General features: G+C 45.4%; 1 protein-coding gene across 3 annotated transcripts in view; it reads right to left on the bottom strand.

The window, feature by feature from the left end:
* The window catches only part of SMC3 (structural maintenance of chromosomes 3), a 573,351-nt gene that overhangs the window by 30,305 nt on the left and 522,401 nt on the right, over positions 1 to 20,645 (bottom strand). For all 3 annotated transcript variants that reach the window (XM_070531360.1, XM_070531361.1, XM_070531362.1), the window contains exons 28-30: positions 10,090 to 10,137; positions 8,127 to 8,304; positions 6,430 to 6,536 (exon numbers count right to left, since the gene is read on the bottom strand). In XM_070531360.1, the coding sequence (XP_070387461.1) occupies positions 6,430 to 6,536; positions 8,127 to 8,304; positions 10,090 to 10,137 (333 nt within the window). The remainder of the gene's footprint in view (positions 1 to 6,429; positions 6,537 to 8,126; positions 8,305 to 10,089; positions 10,138 to 20,645) is intronic.

Genomic DNA, 20,645 nt, shown 5'->3' with positions numbered 1-20,645 from the left:
CATGACTTTGTGTGCCGACAACTTAAAACTATTTCAGACTGTCAACAGTGTTCACCACTGCATCGACTTCCAAAAAGACATTTTTTCACTCTCAAACTGGTGCAGGAACAATAAGTACTCTTAAATGCTTCCAACACTATGGCATTAAGTTATATGCACAAAACGCCCCATGTGAAATTTTGATACACCCTACGTGATGCTCCACTCCTTAGGGTCGATGAAATGAAAGATCTTGGTGTGCACTTCGACAAAATGCTAAGCTTCTCTTCACATAGATAATTACACAAGATGCCCTTCACGCTCTTGGAATTGCATGCCGTATATTGCATGATTTCCACTCACCTGTTGTGTTTCTGAAATTCTGCTGTGTGCCTCCAACTACTAGAGTATGCCTTCTGTAGGAGGGAGGTGCAATGAGTAAATCTAATTCTGAGCTCATTGAACGCATCCAGAATAAATTGATGTCTATCTTCAAGCACCACTTTTGACATTCTGGCGACCACAGTTAAGCCTTCTCAAATATGCTTCAACTCGCACCTCTAGATTCAAGTCTTAATTAATCGCACCTTTTGTTCCTGTATAAGGTGGTCCATGACATTATACATTCCTTAAAGCTCATTAAGTGCACCAGTACGAAGGCTCTCTAGCTGTTCCTGGGCACTACAATAAAAATTTGAATGATTGATTATTATCGTAGTATAAAATTGTGCTTTTTAAGTATGTACTAGTATACTATTTTAGTGCAGTAGCTTTTGTGCAATTAAAAAAGGGGCATGAGAAAAGAGAGAGAAAATGATAAATGAAAGGTAGGGAGGTTAACCAGGATGAGCCCGGTTGGCTACCCTACACTGGGGAAAGCGAAAGGGGGACGGAAAGATTAAAAGAAGAGAAAGTCCACTGGGGATATCATTCGGTCACTAAGTCCGGATCACAGACGCCGACTCAATCTGGTATCTTTCAAATATCGCAACAGCGCTTTTGTGGCCTTTTGTAGCTGCGATATGCGAGACCATGGTCCCAAGATCTTGTTCAAGTTGAACTGCTTTCCATCTAGCTGATTGAGAGCTCTGCAGAGGTCTCGCCTTTCATCTTCAAAAGATGGGCAGTAGCACATTAAGTGTTCTATGGTTTCCTCAACACCGCAGGCATTGCACTCGGCGCTATCAGCCATTCCAATCAAAAATGCATATGCACTGGTGAATGCGACGCCCAAACGTAAGCAGCACAGCACTGTTTCCTCATTTTGCGGAAGACCTGGTAACAGCCGCAGTTGCATAGAGGGATCGAGGGAATGCAATTGATGTTGAGTGAATTCAGGTGTGTGCCACTTTTCCAATGTCAAAAGAGTGCGCTAGCTTGCCTAAGTGTTGGGCTGCGTCGGTCCGCGATAAAGGTACAGAAACAAGGGTTGCTCCTTCGTGGGCTTTCCTAGCAGCTTCGTCAGCGAGGTCATTGCCGGAGATACCACAATGACCAGGCAACCACTGAAACACGACGTCGTGTCCTTTCATGATCATGTGATGGTGCATTTCTCATATCTCCGACACGAGTTGTTCACATGACCCGCGACGAAGAGATGACAGAAGACATTGTAAGGCCGCCTTTGAATTGCAGAATATTGCCAACCGATTAGCCGGTTGGTTATTAATATAATCAACAGCACCTCGGAGGGCAACAAGCTCCGAACCAGTCGATGTTGTCAAGTGAGAAATCTTGTATTGGATGCTTAGTGATCGTGATGGTATAACCACTGCGCTGGTGGAGCTGGTCTGAGTGGAAGAACCATCCGTATATATGTGGACTCGATCAAAGTAGAAAGTGTGCAAACAATCCAGAGCTGCTTGCTTCAAGGCCAAGGTAGGCAGGTCGGTCTTCTTTCTTATCCCTGGAACCGTAAGACACACTTGAGGTTGTTTTAAACACCACAAAGCTGAGGTTGAACATGCTGAGGGTGTGAAGCCCGATGATAAGGAGGCACGATGGATGCTGATCTTGTTGGAGAAGGACACCTGTGGTCGTCGTTCTGGCATGAATTAGGAAAGTGCAATAATATGCTATGTGCCTGATCATATGCTATGTGCCTGATCATATGCATTGTGCTATTAATTTCTTCTGAGTTTTAGTAATGGCTGGCTACTGTATGCAGTTTTGTGCAATAAAATAATATGCCACAGCAATTATTGCGTGCTTCGCAGAACAAACTGAATATATCTTTCTCAGTCAAAACATCATAGCAGGCCGAAAACAATAAACTGCAATTTTTCTTTTTGTGGTGACGAAGTGTATAAATTGTGAAAATAACCTGTTTATATATTTCTTATACTATGCAAATGAGCTGCTCCCATACATTCGAATAAGTGCTTCAATAGTACGACTTGGCAAAGGGCAACGAAAGACTCCTATTAAAACTCACTAATTCTCAAGCTTGTAATATCTGACGGTATGTCATTTCATTAATGTAAGGAAAGGCAAACTTGACATGTGGAAACCAGTTACAATAGAACATGGCCTTACACTGTGAAAATGTTTTGTAGCAATACACTCAATGTGAAGGCCTCTGGATGCGGTGTTGATGCATCAAAACAACCTAGAATAATAGAGGTGCTCCATGGGCTAGATTTGGCAGAATCAAGAATTGGGGGGAGACAAGATACGAATTACATACATTTTAGCTAATCTAGTTTTTATTTTTTTGTGAGTGCTACAGGTGTTTCGATTCTGTTTTGCTGATTTTCTCAGAACCCACTTTTTCACGTTTCTCTCATGCACCAACAAGCATAATTATATTGACACGGATGCTTTATTTGTATCCGGTTACCGTATTTCCCCGGCTAAAAAATTTTAAACGTTATCGCTTGGTGCAGGATGCGCCTTAACGTATCGGAAGTTTCGCGAATGTTATCGATGGTTCAGTCTGTTGTCGACGAACCTTGCTAAACTGATTGCATACGCGACACGAACTGTGTTGTAGTTTCTGGAAGGCGCGCGGGCACCAGCGAATAGGCTGTAACTTTCGATGACTGACGTATGCAAACCGACGCGCTTGACCCGCAGATGAGATTTTCTACGATTGTCGACACTGCTCGCCGCTATCGTTGCAATTGAGCCGGCACTATTTATTTACCGTCACTACTACGTGGCAATATTTCCAACACAGATTTTTTTCAGTTATACATTGCACGCCTAATTCTTACATAGTTGGCTGTCCAATAAGCTACCAAAAAATGAAATGGTACAACAGTGATATATGGCATCGTCGTGCAGGTGTTTGCAAAGCGATCTTGCAGACAGACGACGCTTGAGCGCTGATGTCGATATTTTGTACACTATTGTTACTTCAAAAATAAAAACGAACTGTTGCGGCAGGTGTATATTCATTATTCAAACGTGTTTTTTATATCTAAAAGCACATACAGATCACTAACTTATTGTTTCAAGCCTACTTTACAGCAGGCTGTTTTAGGCCGGACTTTGACGGGTGAAGACGGAATAGTCCAGCAACAGTGCGCCGCAGCCGAGGAGCGAGCTTCGGCGCGTGTCGGAGCTTGTCTCCAGTGGTTGCGCGCCCTTTTCCTCCAGCCGAAGCGAAGCGACGCGTTCGCTTGCCAGCGCGCGCCGAAGCTTTCGGCGCGTGCCAGTGGTTGGGGCATAAGCCGCGCACGGCTACACGCAGGAGGGGCGAACCCTCGTGTGCACGGGTACCTAGTGTTGCAACACACCAAACGCCTGCTCACGCAGTTGCCCCTGCAGGGCTCCACTACGTGGTGACGGCCTTTCTTTGGTCCGCTAAATGCCATCCTTGCTGCAGCACCTATCGTTGCGCCGGCAAAAAGCTGCAGTCGTTGTCCCCTCCAACGACGGACGTTTTTCTCGTCGACGCCAAAGTCCCGCCCGGCTTGAAGGTTCGACGATGCCTCTGCGGCTATCACAACTTTTTGCTTGAAAGCGGCACTGTAGTGGCATCTCCTGCTTGGTGCCATCGCAATAACACCACGCCGCACACCGATATGGCCGACACGACACAGGTCAAAACGGCAACCTCGCTTGTGTACGGTTGGCTACTTGCACGGCTTAGTCAGTAGCGGCTGCGATACTGACTTTTCTAAATGGCGCTAGCTATGCACCATATTTAGCAGTTTCAATGAAAAACTGGCGCGTTTTTTAAAATCCTTGAATCTAAGCCGACCCTAGAGTTTGGAATATGATTATTTGAAGAAAAAAAAGCCTAGATTCGAATAAATACGGTAAGGGCTGCATGTGCACATGGCTGGAAGCAGCGCAGGCACAGAGATAGCTGACAAGTTAGGTGCTGCATCTGCCGGCAAAGACGTGCGTACGATACAGGAAGCATATCGGTACAATGCCGCTGTGCACTTAGTAGGTGAAGCCATGCGAAAAAAATAGTGTGGGACAATAGGTATCCCATTTCAAAGAAGCAGTGCCAGTTTTGCCCAGTAGGAGATTGTTGTAGAAACGCATACAAATGCATCGGGAAAAGTCAAACAAGTCACATGCTCATGTGAGAGAGGTGCAATTTTTCATTGCTGTGGAAAAAACGAGAAAACAAAAATTTTCCGACGATTACGATACTCCCTAAGGGCACATTCACACCGAAGGCGGGGCAGGCAAAGCGGGCAAAGCAGGCGGAAAATGAGGCGGGCAGCCCGATCGTTCTCGGACCATTTTTTTCCGCCCCGTCGGAGCTTCCCACTTTCCTGCAGCCAATCAGGGCTCAAGCAGACAAGCCGGCTCAAAATAGCATCCACTGAGACAGCTGGATTTTGCGCTGCACTTTTGATCGACACAATCAAATGTTGCCCGATGCTATATGACAAGAGACACAACATATACAAGGAGACTGAATACAAGAATCAAAGCACTGGCATGACCCATTCTCTCTCCTTCTTGCAAGGCAGGGCGAACCCACCAACAGCGTTGGTGGACTGCCTTCCTTCGAGCTTTCTGCTGCTCGTCTTGAAAAGTTGCTAAAGAAGCGGCGAGTAGAATGCCAACTATTTCGTCTTCTTCGTCCGAGCTGATCATTCTTCACAAGTGGTTAGCAAGCGAGAGCGGTTGGCCAGATGACAGTGGCGCGATGACAACGCTCGCGCGTGTTGAGGAAGGATGACGGGTGCCAAGAGATGGCGACACATGTGCCACAAAAACGCTAGATGCTCCGCCTCCTAGGCGGCGCGGGCCGCCAGGCAAGTCATCCCATCTGAATAGGCGTGCGAACTCGCCACCTCGAAAATCCGCTTGGCCGCTCAGACACTCCGCTTTCGGTGTGAATGTGCCTTAATGCAAAATTTGAGAGCAGCTTTATACTAGATGTTTTCATTTCACGTGTCAATATTTTGTATTATGTTTATATAGGCACACAGTTTATATTGGGAAGATAACGCAGTGAGTATCGTAGCTGGCGTAGACAATCTGTCTCGTGCGGCATATTGCAAGCAGATCGAAGTCTCGCATCATCGCCTAGCTGGAGATCGAGAGAGGCAGCGCACGGGTGACGAGTGGGTGCGATTCAGAGCAGCCACTGCAGAAATACCTCCGCTCATGCAGTGCTCTTTTTCCATACAGACGATGCGTGCTACTCTGGCGCCACATCATCACCGCACAGCCCGTCTTGCGCGGCACTACACTTTTCTTCGCACGCTTTGGTTCCACCAACGACGAGAGCGGCCCTTTGTCGCGGGAAAGTTGTGCTGCACACAAATGTCAGTGGTGACAACACCCAAGGCACCGTCACATCGAGCCTTACTCGTAGCCGCTCGCCGCACAATGCGACGGTTGTGGGTTCGGTTCCCACCTGCGGCAAGTTGTTTTTTCATCCACTTTGATTTCCATTAATTTATCCTTTCTTTATTTCATTTATTAAGCACAAGTAATTTCCCCTATGTTGTCCTTGGTGTCAGTGTTTGTTGGCCTCTTATGATATGACTAATTTAAGCACAGTTACACATATTTTACACATTTGTAAGCGAGTGGAAATTGACAGAGATGAAAAGGGCCTCCACTGCTTTCTTTGGTGGTGAAAACACGTGCTGTATTGCATTAAGTCTGAATTAAACGCTTCATTATTATTTAGTGCAACTGCCAAAGAGCCCAGTATTTCTGCCTAAGAAGGGATCTGCAGAGATGCAAATATATCTTGATCAACAGCAAGCACTATCCAAGGATGAAGCTAGGTTTCAAGGCTTGTTCTGTAATCCTATGTTCCACATAGGATCAATCAGCCAGTACACCAGTCAGCACACAGCATATGAAAAATAGTGAACACTGCTAACAAACGTGCAGTTGCAGAGGAGCTCTTTTAAATATGCAATAAACAAATTTAAAATAAAAGCAAAAATAAATATTAAGGAAGGATGGATGGACTGAAAATGTGCATGTTGTTCTTTGGCCGACAAAAGAAGCAATGGTCACCTTGTTACGGAACTTGACACCATAAAATTTGTCTGCCTTCTCCAGCAACTCGGGACGAAAGGTTGTCGTGATGAACTGTGCCCCACTGCAGAGCTCATGAATCATGTCTGAAACAGGAGGGGGAAAAAAAAAAAAACGATCGATCATCATCATCACCCTATTTTATGTCCAGTGCAGGACGAAGGCCTCACCCTGCCATCTCCAATTACCCCTGTCTTGCGTCAATCAATTCCAACTAGCGCCTGTGAACTTCTTAATTTCATCACCCCACCTAGTCTTCTGCCATCCTCGACTGTGCTTGCCTCTTCTTGGGCACCCATTCTGTAACCCTAACAGTCCACCGGTTATCTGACCTACGCATTACATGACCTTCCCAGCTCCATTTCTTTCTCTTAATGTCAATTAGGATATCGGCTATCCCCGTATAATATAACACCGCAATTGTAACTCTATCCCCTTGAAATTCTAATAGAAACCGATGCATTTAAATTCTTCTTTTAATTAATAAAAGATTTCCTGCAACTGGATACAATTACCTTTTTCTTACTTGAACATTACTTACTCCTTTAAGCAACATGGCCAAGGCAGAGTGCAAATATGGCCGCTCTACATGTGTTGCAGTGTGCCCTGGTATTGTGTCGTCACTTAGGGTTTAAACACAAACAGCCAAGTGCCTGCTGCAATAAACTGTTGCATATACTACCATGCCTTGTCTTATGTTCACGGTGATCACTTTGCCGAGAGAGCAGTGCAAGCCTCTGATCTAGTACAACACTGTACACCAGTGTAGCTTTATCGATGTAGTGTCCAACCGAAACAATGCCGCAGAATTAACATCGCCATAATCATCAGCAGAACACGTACATGAATGGAAGGAGCACCAGAGCACTTCGTGCTGATTTATGGCTTTGTAATATTCTTGTGTTTACCACCATGCATGATATGTTTGCCGCATGCCTTCAGAACTACGCGGTCAGCATCCATGATCGCGTTGATAAAAACCATGGTTTCATCCGCAGTGGATGCAGCAGCAAACAGTAATTTTGTTATGACTAGGTGCACGCATCAGCTGTACGCCTTTAGTAATGGTTGCCGTGCATGATCACTCTGATAGCAACAGCGGTTTCGTCTGCACCGGTTGCAGCAAACAGTAGTTTTGTTTTTACTCGTGCAATGTTACAAACACGGAGGAAGCTGTCAAGAATGAAGAACCCCGGCTACATCGTGATAGACCGCAGATCTGTTAGCTCAGAGGCGGAAAAATATCCGGGATGCACGCGTGGTAATGAAAAGCACGTCTCGGATGAACACGCGAGCTGTGGCCGCGTTGTGAAGGAAGTCGAGAGGCCTCCGCCGCAGCGAGTGCTAATCAGCCACAAGATTATGAGGATTGCAGCCTCCATACTGCTTTCGTGCAAAATAGAAACAGGAGTCGCTGATTCATTTAGCAAATAAATGTTTGTTGATGTAGTAAGCATTTGCTTATTATTTTCTTGATACCCTCAATGATACAACATTTTGTTCATTTGCAATTTTTTTTGGTCCTGTGCAATATCAATTAACGTGGTTTTACTGCAGTAGTATATACCATTCGAAAATTGCACTATTTAGGCATGCTAAGATGTTCAATTCATTCGTGTTTTCTGTGCACACCAAATGTAGACAGAGAATAGGACCTTTGTAAGTGGTCAACTTGCCTGCAACTGCTTTGCGATGTTGTGAGTCAAGTGCCTGGTCAATCTCATCAAACAGGTAGAAGGGTGCAGGGTCGCACTTCTGGATTGCAAAGATGAGTGCCAATGCAACCAGCGACTTCTGACCACCTGACAGCTGCTGCATTTCCTTCATCTCGCTTGACTTGCCCACAAATGACACCTGAAAAAGATTTAGCTGACTGCTGTGCAATTCGTCCAAAACACGATAGAGGCTTGAAGTGATGAGCAGTGACTAAACAAGCTGTTATCAATGTGCAGAATTGACATCTGATAACATACACGACATTTATTGTGTGATACTACAGTTAGACCTCGATATAGCGAAGTCGGAAAAATTAGCGATTTGCTTTGTCTATATTGAAATTTCGTTCTATTAAAATGTGACATTTTATGTCACATTTAATAGAACGTTTAATTTAATAGCTGTGCGGTGATGATTATATCGAGCTTTAACTCTATAAGCAATGTCTGCTTGGGTAGTGCAGGTCCAATGATTTGTGAGGTAGTACTGCATGTAGCGCAGCAAATATGTGACAACACAGCCCATTAATGGCACATAAACTTGGTCCTCAAATTTGGCTCCATCCAGTCTAGTTCCAGTTTGGGCTACCTCACACACAGCGAAGCTGGCATTAATTTCTCGGGCACTGCCAATACTAGCAATTGTAGCTTTGTTGTTTACGATGCTAAAGAGACATTAAATAAGTTCAGAAGTATTGTTTGCAAACTCTATTTTGATTAATTTGGCAGTAAGAAATTGATCACTACAAGACCAACGCTGGTGTGACATGTATTTAAAAGCACAGTAGAAGCCTTTGGCTCCTTCAGAGTGCAATGTAACTATACCAAATCAACCTGCAGTGTGCTGAGTAATAGTACAAAACAGGATTGTATAAAGGCCCACGCACACGGAGTTACTTTCCGGCGAAAAAGCGGCAGCCGGAAGCCAAAACGTTGCTGTTCGCTGTCGATCAAGCCGGGCTCGATACTGCCGCCAGCGGAAGCAGCGAACACACGCAGGTAGCACGGACCAATCAGGGCTAGACTTCATCCGACTTCTGGTTGAAATCATGGTGGCAGTGGCCTGGCGGCGCCACCTGCTGTTCGTTGCATGTATGTGCAGCACGACGAAGGCATGCCAACGCAAGTTCGTCAGAAAAGTTCGCTCCATGTGGGTCGGCCTTAAACGAGGTTCTACGGTATTAGTATTCGACAGAGGCGGTAACATTGTTGCACTATGGACACTTCAAATACCTTAAACAAAATGTCCTTAGACTTAAATGCGACTTGTACACTGCTATGGTGCTCCTCGCAAGTGACGCGCGGCCCATTTGAAGGTTTCATATTTACCTTTTAACACATGTACTCACACCACTGTAAATGAAACACTTACACATGCACCCCCCCCCAACACACACACACACACACAAAAAGACACACTCAAATTGAATGAGTATTAACAGGCTTCTTTCAACCTGGATTACCAAGCCAGCGAAGCGTGTTTTGTCTGGCAGGTGTGATAGTGCTGGCATATCGCAAGATAAATATGAAGATATGCAACTCCCCGACAAAACATGAGCTCAGGTTTGCAGGCATGCTAATACAGGCACACATTATCACATGTGAATGCAGCGGAATGCAGGCTAAAATGGCACGATACTCTGAGAGTGCGGCAGCTACAGATATCTTAGGATGAAGTTGACAAAACATAGACCATTTTTTTACTCCTCTTTAAAACTGGCTTGAACATGAACACAGCTTGGTGGTCACGCTCAGTGTTTTGGAGCATCTTGGTGTAGCAAGTCCCAAATGCAGCACTTTGGTGCAACTCTGAACATACTACCCGCCTAGTTAACTACGCACATACCATATTTACTGCAACCCAATCAACAACAACAACAAAAAAAGAAGAGAGATAGAGGGAGATAATGAGGCCAAAACTCACCCTGATTCCCACGCCAGAGAAGTGGTCCACTGATGGTGTCTGGCCCTCCTGGTACAGCAACAAAAAGAGTGGGAAAATCCATCAAGTGACAAACCTTAATCCCATCTTCAAGTGGGAAGCAAAGTGATGCAGAAACTATTTCAGACATCTGCTCTCAAAAAAAAAAAAAAGCCATTTCCACAATGGTCCGACTCGCATACCGGATCTGGAGCAGCAGCAGCGGAGGACGTATGGCGAGATTAAAAAGGACAAAAAAAAAAGCAAAGCAGTCCCTTAAACTGTATCAATATCCCTCAACAGGCAGCCTGCAGAGCTCGTGTCCCAGGTGGCCCTGTCACCTCCCTTGCATATGTTCCTTGGCTAAGAGTCCTCCTCTATGTGTTCCATTATAATACTTACATGCAACCCTGCCCAATCTAGTATGCTTCTAGCAAGTATGCAGTGAATGGCACTGCTCAGAGTGTGTGTCTCCTAGCCTGCTTTCCACTAGTAGGCAGTGCATTCATAGAATGCAACTGCTCTTTGCCAGGACACAATTTCTGCCTAAGGGACAGGAAATAACAAGACCAAGGAGAAAAATAAATTTTCATTGCTTTGTAGTCTGCACAGCATGCTACTATTACTAAAGGGCTACACCTATCCAATCAACTAAATTATATTTTGGCAGCGAAGTTGAGGCTATAGTAGGTATCAGCTGAGCAGGAGTGTGATCCCACCGTGTCCCTCTGCCGCGGAGCGTCAGCTGCTCTCGAAAAAACACAATGTGGCGTGAAACTACTCTGCCAATGGAAAATTTTACCCTCGTTTCCGCTGATTCGATGCAAGGTAGCCGAAAATGTACTTTGGCATGCAGCCAATGCTTTCCACCATATTTCTGAGCCATCTGTCATGTCACTGCTATGTAAATCAGGGTGTCTAGTGAATTCCCTTTTCAACATATTCAAACTTCTCAAGGTTTTCCTAGACTTTTGCAGGGTAAATTCCATGACTCAAAATTTTTTTGTAAAAGCAGCAACTAATAATTTTAATTCGGTAGTAGGTCAATTTTGTGAATGTTTTCTAATATTGATATAACGCTAACAAGGATGACATTAAGATCACGTCATCTCTGCTGGCGGTGCCAGCCCATTGGAGAAGGGTGTGTTGGCTTTCATGCAAATTTACAGCTTGCAAAAATGTGCTGGTATGATAAGACCAACGGCGCTTGGTCGTCAGACTTCTAACGACGATGCTCCCCCCTCCCTATTGAGCAGCTTGGCTAACGTTAACTGGTACATAACACACCTTGCAATTCAGATGCGCGAGAACACATGCCCTTTGTGTCGGTGGAGAAAACGTGGTTACCGACCAACCATTAACAGGCGCAAGAGCCAAAGAAAGCTATTCGCTTTGTTAAAGGAAAAAACGAGTAAGTGGCGACCCTGTTTATAAGTTCCCACGCCAGCTCACTGCGACATGATCAATTTTGTGATGTGCTCAAGTGCAGGAGCCAAAGACTGAACTTGGTGATCTTGAAGAACTTCTACTGAGCCACAACAACCTAAATAGTAAAAATATCCATGATGCCACACAGACGTTCCAGTGCTTATCTTTCAACACAAATTCAAAAAATGTCAGTTTGGCCTTCATTTTCATATCTAGTAAACAATCTCCTACTGAAAATCAACGAAAAAGTTTTCACTAAATTGATGTTTCGTTTTCACGCCCCTTTAAGCCACAGAAAAAGAAAAAAAGAGTAAGAAAAAAAAAGAAAGAAAAAAAGATTGAAAACAACGAAACATGTAAGTGGATGTAACCATGGCACGGCAAGAAAGTTCCCATGAACTATGGCTCTTAGAGGAAGCTCTGCTACATGAATCCTCTTGAACTCACGGGCTGAAGTCATCATGCGGTCACTGCAGGTGTTAACCATTACTCGCTGCACAGTTTACCTCGCAGCTGCGCAGCCCACACCAACTTTCTCCAATAGACCACACTGCTCACCTGGGTGTCCAACTGATTGCGAACATTCATGGCAGAGCACACTCGTTTGCTTTGCACAGACCACCAACCAACCAAGCAAAGCATGACTCCCCAACGCCAAAAATATCAAGAACACATAGGCTTCCTTAGCTGCACAGATTCCTTCCAGCACTGTTACTGGCCTCTATGGTGCAAAAACCTGACTGCAGCAGGGTTAATAGCATAAACCAACCCTTTCAGCATCGGTTTTTTCCAGAGGTGATCAACCCCCAGCATAGTGTTTCTCTCTCGGATATTATGAAATGAACACAACTGTTTATTTTTGGCTTTGCAGAAATGAAAAAAATTACACGAATAATGGCAACTTCTTTTGTGGTTGTGGTACTCACATTCCTATCTGACAAAAGGAATGACAAAAGGGACATGGCAGGACGGAAATAAAGCGATATGTCAGTGATGCTGAAAGGGTTAACTTGATTGATACATCCCTAAAGAACCCTTTTTGACTGGACATTCACTCTAGAGAAAAAAAAAAAAAAGGTTGAACGGACTCTTTGTTGCAAGTACAACAGTTGCAAAGTTCACATACAGATTTTCAAGTAAAAGAAAATAAGTAAATGAAAGGTTGTAGTTTGCGTTCATTTACTTCTTCTACATTTACACTTATATTCGTTTTCGCCGGCTTCCGTTTGTACTCCTGTAGATCACGAGCATGAATTCACAACTGTGATAGGCCTTCGGAACGCCTGGATAGTTTGCCTAGCCAAATGCATGGCCGCCTGCGCACACGAGAATTCCGGAACTACAAGGCCAGAACCACTTCGAAATCGTTCTATATCAAGTTACCCATAGCGATCAGGAAAACACATCTATCGCGGATAACTCAAAGAAGTTTTTTAGGCTCGTAAGATTTACAAAATGGGTTGCAGAAATTTACGAAATGCCCTGCCAATCAGATTCCCCTCTTTTTGTAATCAAAGCAAGCACATCGTGCACATAATTATCATTTTAAATGTGAGTAGCGGTATGAGCTCTGTGTCGCAGAGAACCCGGTGGCGGAGTCTTCCAAGTCGTTCAAAAGTGAGAGTTTCAGTGTATATAGTGTAGTGTGTGTGTGTGTGTGTGTTTGCGGGTTCCCGTTTGTACTTCTCTAGATCACGAGCATGTGTCCGCAACCGGTAAATTGCATGTATTGCTAGTATGGCAGCAAAATGGACGTCGGTAGGTTTCTTGCACAAAGTGTACAAACAATGTCTAACTGATCGCAGACGCTTACGCTGTAGCTTAAAGGAGGCGTCGTATCAGCACATTACAGTCATAGAGCAAGGTCACTTCCAAGGTCGCCTATTTTAGGTGCGGCTCAGAACTATTGTTTGATGGCCTGTCTCGCCACTGAGGATTTGCCTTTGAGCAAAAGTCTCTGTCTATGCACCCTCCTCACATCTGACATCTCAGCCTTGCGCGGTGCATCAGTACCAGTTCCGCCTCGTTTGGAAAGATTTCTCCGATGCATGAGACAGGCAACCGAGACCGTGAACTGTTTGGTGTACCTCCCTCCATACGTGGCTAGTGAACTAAATTCTTATTTTCCTTTTTTTTTTTTCCACACTACTTTTAGGTGCTGTTCAAATTTGTGCATCTAGCTGTGTTCATGGCCACTTGCGTATGGGAGACTCCGAAACCAAGATGTTAGAAACACTGAGAAATACTATGCCATGCCACCATCATCAAAACCTGTATACCATGGAAAATTCAAGCATGCTTTCAGGCATTTGAGATTTACTAAACTCACTTAAACTGACTCTACCAACATGCCTCGCGCTGACTTTCTAGTAAGAGCCCCCACCCCCCGAAAAAATTGCAGCGCTAAAGGAAGAGAAAAAGTGATGAGAAGGTTTGCAGTATCATGCAAACAATAAGAAAAATAACGTAACAACAACAGTTGCATAGTTCACATACAGATTTTCATTAAGTAAAAAAAATATATATATGAAAGGTCGTAGTTTGCGTCCGTTCATTTCTTCCACATTCATTTTCGCGGGTTTCCGTTTGTACTCCTGTAGATCACGAGCATGAATTCGCAACTGTGAAAGGCTTTCGGAACGCCTGTATCGTTTGCCTAGGCGAGTTCGCGGCCGCCTGCACACGCGAGAATTCCGGAACTACAAGGCCAGAATCGCTTAGAAATCATTCTATATTGAGTTACCCATCGCGATCACGAAAACACATCTATTGCGGATAAATCAAAGAAGTTTTTTAGGCACATAGGGCGCTCTCGGCTGTACTTTTTGGCGATAAGATAGCCTCACCACCAACGGGATTACTTGACTAAGCTATGTCGAATGCTCAGTTGCCATAGTCAAAAGTTCGAATCCTTCCATAGGCCTTTTCTTTTTTTTTTTTTGACAATGGTAAGCTTGAAATTCACCTCCTCCAGTCCACTACATCTGCAGGCTTGGAGTGACGCCTGACACTGGCAAAAGATGCTGAGAGCAAGTGGGGCTATACCACGGAGCAAGAAACATTTAGGAGTGGAAACTCCGCTGTTTGCGGCGACCAGAAAAGGTCACAAGCCCGCGGAGCCGTTATCGTGCTAGCGGCCCCTGGCGGGCTGGAAAGAAATTACCGCCGTTGAGAGCGCGGCGGAGTGGCCGGAGCCGCCTGCCCGGGCGCTGCTTTTTTTTTTTTTTTTTTTCCGGCGGCTTCTACGACGCACCGCATGGCGCTGTCGGCGCATACAACAATTGTGACCTTATCTGGTCGTCCGCGCTCACTCGCGCTGACGGGAGTTTCACCTCCCAAATGTCTTACTCCGTGGGCTATACTAATCCCGGTACAACTAAATTAGGAAGGCCCACTAAGCTTCAACAAGGACACTCCCTCACCAGAACAGGAATTGGCCTCCCTGGGGCAGTATACGGCCACTACCTCCCAAATGATCCCTACAATTAACCCTGTGGCCCTCAGTCCCCAGCAGCTGCGGAGTACCTGACCAAGGTGGTCGTCGGCCTTGTAATGCAGCAGAGGGTGCTAAGGATCTCTGGGTCCGGACAGGCCACCAATGGAAACTGACCCTGTCAACCTTTACTTGCCGAACTCTGTTGAGTGAGGCTAGCTTAGCAGGTCTCTTTGAGGAACTGTCAGACATTGTTTGGGATATCATCGACCTTAGTGAGATTAGAAGAACTGGTGAGACTTATACAGTGCTGAATAACGGACATGTCCTTTGCTATAGAGGCCTCCCAGATAAGAAGCAATACGGGGCAGGATTCCTAATCCATAAGGACATAGCAAGCAACATTGACGAATTCTAGAGCATTAATGAGAGGGTAGCTGCAGTCATAATCAAACTTAAGAAGAGGTATAGATTAAAAGTAGTACAAGCCTACGCTCAAACATCCAGTCACGACAATGAAGTAGATCAGTTTTATGAAGATGTTGAATTAGCAATAAGAAAAGTACAAACTCAGTATACTGTAGTAATGGGTGACTTCAATGCAAAAGTGGGAAAAAAGCAGGCTGGCGAACAAGCAATTGGAACCTACGGCGTCGATTCTAGAAACGCTAGAGGAGAGGTGCTGGTAGAATTCGCAGAAAGGAATAAGCTTCGAATAATGAACACCTTTTTCAGGAAGCGTAGCAACAGAAAGTGGACCAGGAAAAGCCCTAATGGTGAAACAACAAATGAAATCGCTTTCATACTTTCTACTGATCCCACCATAGCGCAGGATGTAGGAGTGATAGAGGTAGGATAAAGTGCAGTGATTATATGTTAGTGAGGGCTATGATTTCCCTCAATTTGAAGACAAAGAGTAAAATTGGTCATGAAGAAACAGTTCAACCTAGAGGCAGTAAGGGTAAAAGCAGACAAATTCAGGCTGGTACTTGCAAACAAATATACAGCCTCAGAACAGAGAGATGAAGATGACAGAGATAATGAATGAAATCGTAACTACCCTGGCTTCAGAGGCAGCAACTGAAGTGGGAGGCAAGACAACAAGGCAACCAGTAGGCAAGCCCTTCCAAATAAAATAGGATCTAATGAAGAAACAACAAAGAATGAAAGTGTCCAACTCAAAAGATAGAATTCGCGAAACTGTCAAAACTGATCAACAAGGCGAAAATAAGTGATATTCAAAACTATAACGTGGAAAGACTGAAGAAGCCGTAACAAGTGGATACAGCCAGAAATCAGAGGAAGAAAGTTCGCATAGGACAAACCAAGATGTATGCACTGAAAGATAGGCAGGGTAATATTATCAGCAATCTCGAAGATATAGTAAAAGCAGCGGAAGAACTCTATAATGACCGGTACAGTACCCAGAGGAGTCGGGATACCTCCATAAGAAACAGTAATGAACAGGATACAGAAACTCCTCCTATACCTAGCGATGAGGTCAGAAGGGCCTTGCAAGACATGAAACAAGAAAGAGTGGCAGGAGAAGATGGAATAACACTAGATTTATTCAAAGATGGAGACATAATGCTTGGAAAATTGGCAGCTCTTTATACGAAGTGTCTGTCGAGTGCAAGCCAGGGTTCCAGAAAACTGGCAGAATGCAAACATTATACTAATCCACAAAAAGGAAGACATTAGGGAATTGAAAAATTATAAGCCCATTAGTTTACTCTCAGTTTTATATAAAAAAAATTTACCAAAATAATCTCCAATAGAATAAGGGCAACATTGGACTTTAGTCAACCAAGAGAACAGTCTGGTTTCAGGAAGGGATACTCTACAATGGATCACATCCACGTCATTAATCAGGTTATCCGCAGAGTACAATAAGCCTCTCTATATGGCTTTCATAGATTACGAAAAAGCATTTGTTTCAGTAGAGATACCAGCAATCATAGAGGCATTACGTAATCAAAGAGTACAGAACATTTTACATAAATACCTAGGAAAATATCTACAGAGGTTCCACAGTTACCTTAATTCTACACAAGAAAAGCTGGAAGATACCTATAAAGAAAGGGGTCGGAGAAGGAGACACAATATCTTCAATGCTATCCACTACGTGCTTGGAAGAAGTATTCAAGCTATTAAACTGGGAACGCTTAGGAGTAAAGGTCGACGGCGAATATCTCCGCAACCTTCCGTTTGCCGATGACACTGTTCTATTCAGCAACAATGCAGACGTGTTACAACAAATGATTGAGGACCTTAACAGAGAGCAAGCGGGAGAGTGGGATTGAAGATTATATGCAGAAGAATAAGATAATGATGAACAGCCAAGCGAAAAGAACAAGAGTTCAGGATTGCCAGTCAGCCTCTGGAGTCTGTACAGGAGTACGTTTACCTAGGTAAACTAATCACAGGGAACCTTGATCGTGAGAAGGAAATTCATAGAAGAATAAAAATGGGTTGGATCGCATACGGCAGACACTGCCAGCTCGTGACTGGAAGCTTACCATTATCATTGAAAAGGAAGGTGTAGAATCAGTGCATTTCACCAGTGCTGACATATGGGGCAGAGACTTGGAGTATGACAAAGAAGCTTGAGAACAAGTTAGGGACTGTGCAGAGCGATGGAACGAAGAATGCTAGGCATAACGTTAAGAGACAGAGCGGTTTGGATCAGAGAGTAAACGGGTATAGCCGATATTCTAATTGATATTAAGAGAAAAAAATGGAGCTGGGCAGGTCATGAAATGCGCCGGTTAGATAACCGTTGAACCATTAGGGTTACAGAATGGGTACCAAGAGAAGGGAAACGCAGTCAAGGACGATAGAAGACTAGGTGGAGTGATGAAATTAGGAAATTTGCGGGCGTTAGTTGAAATTGGTTGGCGCAGATCAGGGGTAATTGAAGATCGCAGGGAGAGGCCTTCGTCTTGCAGAGGACATAAAAAAGGCTGATGATGATGATGATAAATAGAATTTTCGGAAAGCAGGAGGCACACTGACGTGTCTTATTTCAAACAGGATTAAGATGTCACAGCGATCGTAGTGTCACGTGGTAGTGACGTTAAAGAACACAGTAGCACTACTGTGAAAAGACAAACTAGCTTTTATTGGGCGAACCTGTGCCCACAAAACAGGGTATACTTAAAGCACAACGATAGCGGCGAACACAGTCGGCGATCGTCGAAAATCTCATCAGCGGGTCAAGCGCGTCGGCTTTTATACAACAGTCGTCGAATGTTCCAGACTAATCGTTGGGACCCGCGTGCCTTCCACAAAGTTCTACACCATTCGCGTCATGCGATGAAATCTGATAGCACAAGGTTCGGCGACAACAGACAACCGGATAGAAGCATCGATAAGTTTCCAGAAACTTCGGATGTATGCAGGCGCGTCCCGCGCTGTGCGATAACATTTGTTAGGTGGCGAAACGTGGTCGCCCGATAAAGATGAGTACGCGTGTCAATACCCCCCTCTTAAAAAGCATCGTCCCGATGCTACAAATATAAGAAAGCGAAACACAAAAGGACACTTACCAAACATAAGCAACAAAACAACGAAAAGAAACAAAGTCCAAAGATCAGTTACGCGAAGTCCCAAGGTTCATTATCGCTGGTAGTACGGCTTGAGAAGCACAACGTGCACTATTTCAGGTCGTGAGCGGCGCCGCTGTGACAGCGAAATGCCGTCTGGCACGACCTCATAGTCCAGTGCCCCAACACGTCGGATGATCTTGTACGGTCCAAAATAGCGACGCAAAAGCTTCTCGCTCAGTCCTCGTCGGCGTATAGGGGTCCAAACCCAAACACGGTTACCGGGCTGGTATTCGACGAAGCGTCGTCGGAGGTTGTAGTGTCGGCTGTCGGTACGCTGCTGGTTCTTGATCCGTAGGCGGGCGAGTTGCCGGGCTTTTTCGGCGCGCTGGAGAAAGGTCGCGACGTCAAGATTCTCTTCGTCCGTGACATGCGGCAGCATGACGTCGAGCGTCGTCGTCGGGTTTCTGCCGTAAACCAGCTTAAACGGCGTGATCTGTGTTGTTTCTTGCAGCGCTGTGTTGTAAGCAAAGGTTACGTACGGTAGGACCGCGTCCCACATCTTGTGCTCGACGTCGACGTACATTGCTAGCATGTCTGCTAGGGTCTTGTTCAGGCGCTCCGTGAGACCATTCGTCTGCGGGTGATAGGCAGTTGTCCTCCTGTGGCTTGTATGGCTGTACTGCAGAATTGCTTGGGTGAGCTCTGCTGTAAACGCTGTTCCTCTGTCGGTGATGAGGACTTCTGGGGCACCATGTCGCGGAAGAATGTTCTCGACGAAAAATTTCACCACTTCGGCTGCGCTGCCCTTCGGTAGAGCTTTAGTTTCAGCAAAGCGGGTGAGGTAGTTCGTTGCCACGACGATCCACTTATTTCCGGATGATGACGCCGGAAACGGTCCCAACAAATCCATCCCGATCTGCTGAAATGGTCATTAAGGAGGTTTGATCGGCTGTAGTAATCCTGCTGGCCTTGTCGGTGGTGTCTTGCGTCGTTGACAGTCTCGACATGTCTTGACGTAACGAGCGACGTCGGCGGTCAGACGCGGCCAGTAATACCTTTCCTGTATCCTCGACAGCGTTCGGGAGAATCCGAGGTGCCCAGCGGTTGGATCATCATGTAGAGCGTACAGTACTCCTGGACGCAGCGCTGACGGAACAACAAGAAGGAAGCTGGCGCGGACTGGTGAGAAGTTCTTCTTTACAAGCAGGTTGTTTTGTAATATGAACAAAGATAATCCGCGCTTAAATGCCCTAGGTACTACGTCGGTGTTCCCTTCCAAATACTCGACGAGACCTTTTAGCTCCGGATCTGCGCGCTGCTGTTTAGTGAAGTCTTCTGCGCTTATTATTCCGAGGAAGGCGTCGTCATCCTCGTCGTCTTCCGGCGGGGGATGACGATCGATGGGGGCGCGTGATAGGCAGTCGGCGTCTGAGTGTTTTCGTCCGGACTTGTAGATCACCGTGACGTCATATTCTTGCAGTCTGAGGCTCCACCTCGCCAGCCGTCCTGAAGGGTCCTTTAAGTTAGCTAGCCAACACAACGCGTGAAGGTCGCTGACGACTTTGAATGGCCTGCCATATAGGTATGGGCGGAATGTTGCTGTAGCCCAAATGATGGCGAGGCATTCCTTTTCAGTCGTAGAATAATTGCCTTCCACTTTTGACAGCGACCGTCTAGCATAAGATATCACCCGTTTATGTCCGTCTTTCTTCTGGACTAGGACGGCACCGAGGCCTAGGCTACTGGCGTCAGTGTGGATTTCGGTATCGGCGTCTTCGTCGAAATGTGCCAGTACCGGCGGTGACCGCATGCGTCGTTTTAGTTCTTGAAATGCGTCGGCCTGCGCCGTTTGCCATTTGAACTCGACATCAGATTTGGTTAGATGCGTTAGCAGCTCAGCGATGCGTGAAAAGTCCTTGACAAAGCGCCTGTAGTAGGCACACATGCCAAGGAATCTACGCACTGCCTTCTTGTCAATGGGCTGCGGGAACTTTGCGATGGCAGCTGTTTTCTGTGGGTTGGGGCGTACTCCGGATTTGCTGATGATGTGGCCTAGGAACAGAAGCTCGTCGTAAGCGAAGCGGCACTTTTCTGGTTTCAGAGTGAGCCCTGATAATTTGATGGCCTCTAGTACTGTTGCAAGCCACCTA

Source organism: Dermacentor albipictus, chromosome 1, assembly GCF_038994185.2.
Source record: "Dermacentor albipictus isolate Rhodes 1998 colony chromosome 1, USDA_Dalb.pri_finalv2, whole genome shotgun sequence".
Lineage (NCBI taxonomy): Eukaryota > Metazoa > Arthropoda > Arachnida > Ixodida > Ixodidae > Dermacentor > Dermacentor albipictus.
The sequence above is the reverse complement of the archived record's forward strand: the minus strand, read 5'-3'. Positions and strand labels throughout refer to the sequence as shown.